The sequence below is a fragment of the Cajanus cajan genome, chromosome 3 (assembly GCF_000230855.2).
Source record: "Cajanus cajan strain Asha chromosome 3, NIPB_CcT2T_4, whole genome shotgun sequence".
NCBI lineage: Eukaryota > Viridiplantae > Streptophyta > Magnoliopsida > Fabales > Fabaceae > Cajanus > Cajanus cajan.
In genome coordinates, this window is record NC_138519.1 from 57,879,727 (window position 1) to 57,888,562 (window position 8,836).

The 8,836-nt window shown below is 32.4% G+C and overlaps 1 protein-coding gene across 1 annotated transcript; it reads left to right on the forward strand.

Moving 5' to 3' along the window:
• Positions 1–282: 282 nt before the first annotated feature.
• LOC109812486 (WRKY transcription factor 72A) lies at positions 283–3,793 on the forward strand. The gene is made up of 3 exons (XM_029274220.2): positions 283–939; positions 1,840–1,953; positions 2,493–3,793. Exons 1-3 carry the CDS (start codon positions 496–498, stop codon positions 3,396–3,398), a joined length of 1,464 nt encoding a protein of 487 aa, XP_029130053.2. The 5' UTR covers positions 283–495; the 3' UTR covers positions 3,399–3,793.
• The last annotated feature ends 5,043 nt before the right edge of the window (positions 3,794–8,836 follow it).

Below are 8,836 nucleotides of genomic sequence, written 5' to 3' on the forward strand. Positions count from 1 at the left end.
AAATCAATAACCTTCATTTAACATATAGTGAAGATTTTTTATTTCTAATTATGTGAATTAATAATACTTAATTGTGTCTCACAAACTCACATGAATATTAGTAAAAATCATAAAGCACTTAATAATTTCAAGAAAGATTTAAGAATATGTTTACATTGACTATATAGCAAAGGATCCCGAATTCAATTATTACAATTTACAATCACTTCCGTGAACTTGAGTCAGTTCATTAGCTGGTGACAAATCATGACAACTAAAGTATAAACAATGACACAAGAATGACCATTGTCGAAAACGAGTGGATCCACAATAATAATGTCCACAATTTTAATTTCAACTTTCAACGATAACGTAATCCATTGCATCATGAATTTCCATCATGTGTATATTTAAGTTTCAATTCCTAGCTAGTTCTCCTACCAATAACAAATACTCTGAATTTTTCAAAAGTGACTTGCTAATAACTTGGTCTTTGTGTCTTTGATCTGTTATGATATGCAGGATCATAAGCTTAAATGGGAAATGGGAGAGGTTGGAGAAGGAAACGATAGCTTGAAACTTTCATTGGCAAGGCATGTAAAGGATACAAGTAGTGATGAAGAAATTGGACTTGTCTCACTTTCTCTTGGAATTTCATCCACAAGCCAACATGAGATGAAAAATAGCAATATTAATAGAAGTGCAAAGATCAGACAAATTGAGGGTTTGAAAGAAGGACCTGCATTAGGATTAGATATCAGAGTTGACCCTTCAGCAGTAAAAAGTCCAAGCACTGAAAGTAGCTGTTATGGGGAAAGGAAGGAAGAGGAACTTAGAGAGATATGGCCACCCAATAAAGTTCTCAAGACAATAATAACTGGGGATAAAAGTGAAACTTCTCAACATGCTCTACTCAAGAAGGCTAGGGTTTGTATTAGAGCCAAATGTGATACCCTTACGGTTAGTATAAACTTACTATATACCGAACATATATTGATATATAATATTGGAATGTATTAGTGGAGAAAGTGTTTAAAAATAATAAAGATTAGAATTCTTTTTTTTTTTTTTTTTGGAAGATGAGGTTATTTGTATAATTAATCACTTCTTAATTTAGTTTGATATAAAGTTTGAGATATAATTCCTATTTTTACAAGTAACTTTTCATAAATTAATGGTTTAAATTTTATCAACACAGCCTTAATTTAATAGTTGTAAATAATTTTCTAAAATATTCTTCAAATATGTAAACTTATTAACATATTCTAGAAAATTCTATATGTTACTTTATAAATATTTTCTAAAGAGATTTTTCTGCTTCAATATTTTGATCTCAACGCATTTTTAGAAATTAAACTTTTATTCAGACAAATAAGATACAATCGAGTTTATCTTTTAATTTATAATACTTCCTTGATAATATATATTTAATTTAACTTTCTTCCTTCTTTCAATGACATTTCCTATAATAAGTTCCGAATTGAATGAACCCAAAAGCTATAATTTAAATCAATCATTGATTTAAATTACATCTGCAACTATGTAATTGAGGTCGCAAATATATGGTTTTAAATTACATCAAATGCAAGAATCAGTAATTCTTTACAATTTTGTTTATTGTAACATAACCACTGTAAATTTATAACTAAGAAATCAATATAAGAGAAAATAGAAGGATAAATAATCAAGGTGTAATTTGGTAATAATTGCATAAATATTCTAAAAAACTTTACCTAAATTTGTTCCTTTATATAAATATCATCATTTTATAAATTTCAATATTGTTGCTTTTCCTTTTCTGTTTTTTAATAATTCTTTCGGAGATGATACTTCGAACTTGATTATTGAACTTCTATACAGATGAATGATGGATGCCAGTGGAGAAAATATGGACAGAAAATGGCGAAAGGAAATCCGTGTCCCAGAGCATACTATCGATGCACCTTCACTCCATCTTGTCCAGTGAGAAAACAGGTATATATATAGAATTTTTCAGTGGATTATATTGTCTTATGTGACAACAAAAGAGAATAGCTCAAATAAAAGGAGAGGAATGAAATGGCTGCATATATGTTATTACTAGCATTACCAAATTTCATTAATTTTCTTTCGCTCCATTTTTTTAATTTGTTTCTCAAACAGTGGCTGAATAGATTCCCAATATATGTTTGATTAATTTCCTGTTTTCAAGTTAATTTTCAAAATTCTAATTTTAAAAAATGGGATAGGTAGTGTTATTAAGGTTGAATTAATAATATTATTATTTATATAAACAAATTCTCTCTTTCCTATTATGGTTTTATGATTAAGCAATCGAAATTGAAAAATCAAAAAATTATAATAGCGAAGTTTTTACGCACATAATTCCATATTTTTAAGATGGTTACTTTAAACTTAAGTCTTTGTAATTTTGTTTCCAATAATCATGTAAAAAGTCTATTATTATCTGAGATAATCCTTCAAATGACATAGGAATTTGGTTTTGTCTCAACAATTTTCTTGAAATTTTTCAGGTTCAAAGATGTGCCGAAGACATGTCAATCTTGATTACTACCTATGAAGGAACCCACAACCACCCTCTTCCTACTTCAGCCACAGCCATAGCCCACACAACTTCTGCAGCTGCTTCCATGCTTCAGTGTCACTCGCAATTAGGAATAGTCAATTCAGATTCAGTCCCCCTCATCAATTCTAGTGTTCCTTATAACCTCAATGCACTAAACTTCACAACATCAAGCTATCAACACTTTTCAAGATCACAACAATTATATTTCCCCCACTCACCATACATTTCAACCTCTAATTCTCACCCCACCATCACTTTTGATCTCACCACTCCTCAAACTTCACCTCATACACCCTTCTCTTTCATACCAAAATATTCATCAACACATCTTAATTCTTCCTCAAGTACTTTCTCTCCTTTGGAATCTAATATACCACAGTCACCTTATTTGAGTCCTTATAGTGGTTACTTCAATTATGAGGGATTGATCTCACAACATAAGAAACAACATGGTTCCATTATGAACACTGGAAAACAACCATTTCAAGAGCATATCTGTCAACCTAATTACATTATTAATCAACAACCTTTACCTGATTCTATTGTAGCTGCAACCAAGGCAATCAAGTCTACCCCAAAATTTCAATCTACTTTAGCAACTGCTCTCACAGCGTATGTTGGTAATGGGGTAAGAGGAAATCATGTTGGGGCCCAGAGTACACTTTTGGACTTAAACCTTGGTGGAGATACGTTTTACTCAACGAACACAGTTTACACTTCTAATGCATCAAGGTACAGGAGAATATCATCTTCTACTCCTAATGCTCCAAAAGGAAACTCGGTCATTTTTCAACCATCACAAGCATCTGAAAGTTCCTTTGGATTGTCGTCTAATAAAGTAAACCATTCTTAGACCAATAGAAGTGACATAATGTACACATTACACCATTATTCAATTCTATCTCAAATGACAGCTTCACAAAATTATAACCGAGAGGCTTTATAGTTGTTCAAAAGTTGTTTTTGAGCTGAAAGCAATGACAAGGATGGTTGTTATTTGTTTTGCAAAGTTTCATAAAGAATGTTGCTGTTGGTAGTAAATTACAAGCGGATATATATATATATATATATATATATATATATGGAACATATCAAGTGAGAGAGAATTTATTATGAGGTGAAGTTTCTGATGGGGAAGTTTAGGAAGTGGTCCATCCGTGCTGCATGTTTAGGATTTAGGATGACCTTAGATATAATATAAAAAATAATGAATGGTTGAGATTAGTGATAGTATATTATACACCTTCACACACTGGATCAAAAATTTCGAATTTTTTACTGAAATAAATTTTTTTTTCAACTTCGCAAAAACAAACACGTGTTACGACGTATGGATTTAGCTGCTTTTCAGTTTCGGAACGGGCCATTCTGAAATCAGAACGGACCGTTCCAAATGAAAAATATACACATGAATATTGGATCAGAACGGGCCGTTCCAGATGAAAAACAAACACATGACCAAAAGGAGCAGAACGGCCTGTTCCGAAATCAAAACGGGCCGTTCCGAAATCAGAACGGGCCGTTCCGAAATCAAAAATAACACATAAGTAATTAAACCAGAACGGGCCGTTCTAACTACAAATTTGTCATACGAGTTTTTTTAAGCAAAATAATATTTTTTTCATTCTACTAAATTACATCTAAACCCTAAACCCTAAACCCAAAAAGTCTTATACTAAGGCCCATAATATAAGACCAAACACTATAAACTCCTATACTATCAAAAATATGAGAAAGGTGGTCATCCATGAAGTTCAAAACTAGGCCCAATAAACTTAAAACTCAAAAAGTCTTATATTAAGGCTTATAATACAAGACCAAACAATATAAATTCATATACTACCAAATATATGAGAAAGATGGTCATCCATGTAAAGCCAAGTAAAGAGAATCCTAGGCCCACCAAACCCATTAGGCTCACTAAGCTCAAAAGCAACCAAAAGTCCAAAGGCCCATGAAGCCCAAAACTAGGCCCAATAAGCTTAAAACCCAAAAAGTCTTATACTAAGGCCCATAATACAAGACCAAACAATATAAACTCCTATAATACCAAATATATGAGAAAGGTGATCATCCATGTAAAGCCAAAGTAAAGAGAACCTTAGGCCCACCAAATTCATTGGGCTCACTAAGCTCAGAAGCAAAAAAAAGCCCAAAGGCCCATGAAGTCCAAAACTAGGCCCAATAAGCTTAAAACCTAAAAAGTCTTATATTAAGGCCCATAATACAAGACCAAACAATATAAATTCTTATACTACCAAATATATGAGAAAGGTGGTCATCCATGTAAAGCCCAAGAAAAGAGAATCCTAGGCCCACCAAACCCATTGGGCTCACTAAGCTCAAAAGCAAATAAAAGCCCAAAGGCCCATGAAGTCCAAAACTTGGCCCAATAAGCTTAAAATCCAAAAAGTCTTATACTAATGCCCATAATACAAGACCAAACAATATAAACTTCTATACTACCAAATATATGAGAAAGGTGGTCATCCTAGTAAAGCCCAAGTAAAGAGAACCTTAGGCCCATCAAATCCATTGGGCTCACTAACCTAGTTTTGGACTTCATGGGCCTTTGGGCTTTTGTTTTGGTCTTGTATTATGGGCCTTAGTATAAGACTTTTTGAGTTTTAAGCTTATTGGGCCTAGTTTTGGGCTTCATGGGCCTTTAGACTTTTGATTGCTTTTGAGCTTAGTGAGCCCAATGGATTTAGTAGGCCTAAGGTTCTCTTTACTTGAGCTTTACTAGGATGACCACCTTTCTTATATATTTGGTAGTATAGGAGTTTATATTGTTTGATCTTGTATTATGGGCCTTAGTATAAGACTTTTTGGGTTTTAAGCTTATTGGGCCTAGTTTTGGGCTTCATGGGCCTTTGGACTTTTGATTGCTTTTGAGCTTAGTGAGCCCAATGGGTTTGGTGGGCCTAAGGTTCTCTTTACTTGAGCTTTACATAGATGACCACCTTTCTCATATATTTGGTAGTATAGAAATTTATATTGTTTGGTCTTGTATTATGGGCCTTAGTATAAGACTTTTTGGATTTTAAGCTTATTGGGCCTAGTTTTGGGCTTTATGGGCCTTTGGGCTTTTTGTTTACTTCTGAGCTTAATGAGCCCAATGAGTTTGGTGGGCCTAAGGTTCTCTTTACTTAGGCTTTACATGGATGACCATCTTTCTCATATATTTGGTAGTATAGGAGTTTATAATGTTTGGTCTTGTATTATGGGCTTTAGTATAAGACTTTTTGGGTTTTAAGCTTATTGGGCCTAGTTTTGGGCTTCATGGGCCTTTGAGCTTTTGACTGCTTCTGAGCTTAGTGAGCCCAATGGGTTTGGTGGGCCTATGGTTCTCTTTACTTGGTCTTTACATGGATGACCACCTTTCTCATATATTTGGTAGTATAGGAGTTTATAATGTTTGGTCTTGTATTATGGGCCTTAGTATAAGGCTTTTTGGGTTTCAAGCTTATTGGGCCTAGTTTTGGGCTTTGTGGGCCTTTGGGCTTTTGTTTACTTCTGAGCTTAGTGAACCCAATGGGTTTGGTGGGCCTAAGATTCTCTTTACTTGGGCTTTACATGGATGACCACCTTTCTCATATATTTGGTAGTATAGGAGTTTATAATGTTTGGTCTTGTATTATGGGCCTTAGTATAAGGCTTTTTGGGTTTTAAGCTTATTGGGCCTAGTTTTGGGCTCTGTGGGCCTTTGGGCTTTTGTTTACTTTTGAGCTTAGTGAGCCCAATGGGTTTGGTGGGCCTAAGGTTCTCTTTACTTGGGCTTTACATGGATGACCACCTTTCTCATATATTTGGTAGTATAGGAGTTTATAATGTCTGGTCTTGTATTATGGGCCTTAGTATAAGGCTTTTTGGGTTTTAAGCTTATTGGGCCTAGTTTTGGGCTCTGTGGGCCTTTGGGCTTTTGTTTACTTCTGAGCTTAGTGAGCCCAATGGGTTTGGTGGGCCTAAGGTTCTCTTTACTTGGACTTTACATGGATGACCACATTTCTCATATATTTGGTAGTATAGGAGTTTATAATGTTTGGTCTTGTATTATGGGCCTTAGTATAAGACTTTTTGGGTTTTAAGCTTATTGGGCCTAGTTTTGGGCTTTTATGGGCCTTTGGGCTTTTGTTTACTTCTGAGCTTAGTGAGCCCAATGGGTTTGGTAGGCCTAAGGTTCTCTTTACTTGGGCTTTACATGGATGACCACCTTTCTCATATATTTGGTAGTATAGGAGTTTACAATGTTTGGTCTTGTATTATGAGCCTTAGTATAAGACTTTTTGGGTTTTAAGCTTATTGGGCCTAGTTTTGGGCTTTATGGGCCTTTGGGCTTTTGTTTACTTCTAAGCTTAGTGAGCCCAATGGGTTTGGTGGGCCTAAGGTTCTCTTTACTTTGAGTTTACATGGATGACCACCTTTCTCATATATTTGGTAGTATATGAGTTTATAATGTTTGATCTTATTACATGGATGACCATCTTTCTTATATATTTGGTAGTACAAGAGTTTATATTGTTTGGTCTTGTATTATGGACCTTAGTATAAGATTTTTTGGGTTTAGGGTTTAGGGTTTAGATGTAATTTAGTATAATGGAAAAAATATATTATTTTGCTTAAAAAAATTCGTGTGACAAATTTGTAGTTAGAATGGGCCGTTCCGAATGCAGAACGGTCCGTTTTGCTTTAATTATTGATGTGTCATGTTTGAATTCGGAACGGGCCGTTCTGATTTTGGAACGGGCCGTTCCGTTCCTTTCGTCATGTGTTTTTTTTTCATCTGGAACGGCCCGTTCTGGTCCAATATTTATGTGTTATTTGTTCATTTGAAACGGCCCGTTCTGATTTCAGAACGGCCCGTTCCGAGAGTCAGTAGCAGTTGCGTCAGTTAACACGTGTTCTTTTTTTTTGGGTAATTTAAAAAAAAAAATTCAGTAAAAAAATCAGAAATTTAGATCCAGTGTGATCAGGTGTATTATGGTCTACTAGTTTAGATGTATCTAAGGGTGAAAACTGATGATGCACCCATGGGCCACTTGTGAAAGTGGTCTTTCAGAGAATTTACCTTATTATGAGAGATGAAAGGGTTAAAATATAATCCTTAGATTAATTTTCTCTCACTTGATTAAATCCCAAATTTCCTCTTACTTGATATGCTCCCTGTATAGAACATATCAAGTGAGAGGAAATTTATTAAGAAAGATGAGAGGGTTAAAATATAACCCTTAAATTAATCAAGTGAGAGAAAATTTGGGATTTAATCAAGTGAGAGGAAATTAATCTAAGGGTTATATATATTTTAACCCTCTCATCTCTCATAATAAATTCTCTCGCACCTGATATGCTCCCTATATATATATATATATATATATATATATAAATATATATATATATATAAAGAGATTGAATCATTTCTAAGAGTTATTTCTCTCAACAACTTATGGTATATGTTTAATTTCAATGATCTAACTGCTAAAAAAATTTGAAAATTATATGATATTTCATTATATATATATAATTTCAATCAATGTATAAAATGTTTTTATAATTATCTGTGAATTTGAATTAATGAAAATTTATTTTTTTTTAAGTTAATATATTTGATTTTTACTTTATGAACTTTTAATTTAACGAATAGATTATTGAAATTTAATATACACTATGAGTTATTAAATATAGTTATATATATATATATATATATATATATATATATATATATATATATATAAGAGATTAATTTTTTCTAAGAGTTACTTCAATCAACAACTTATGGTATATGTTGAATTTTAATGATCCAACTGTTAATTTTTTGAAAAAAATTATATGATACTTTATTATATATAAATTCTAAAATGTTTTTATAATTATTTGGAAATTTGAATTAACAAAAAATTATTTTTTTAAGTTTATATATTTGATTTATACATTAAGAACCTTTAATTTAATGAATGGATTATTGAAATTCAACATGCGCTATAAGTTATCAAATGGATTTATATATATGAGGAGGAATCCAGTTACTCTTGGAGTAAGTCTACCTAGACTTACTCCATTCAATAACTCATGTTCTACATCAAGTTTCAATGATCTAACAGTTGAATTTAAAGTTTTTAATATATAGAGTAAGTATGCAAATTTTTAAAAAAATTGAAAATTATTTGATACTTCATTTCATTAATTCAAATTGATAAATAATCATAAAATTATTTTATACATTGATTTTAATTAATGAAACAAAGTATAAAATGGTTTTCAAATTTTTTTAAAATTTACATATTTGATTTATGC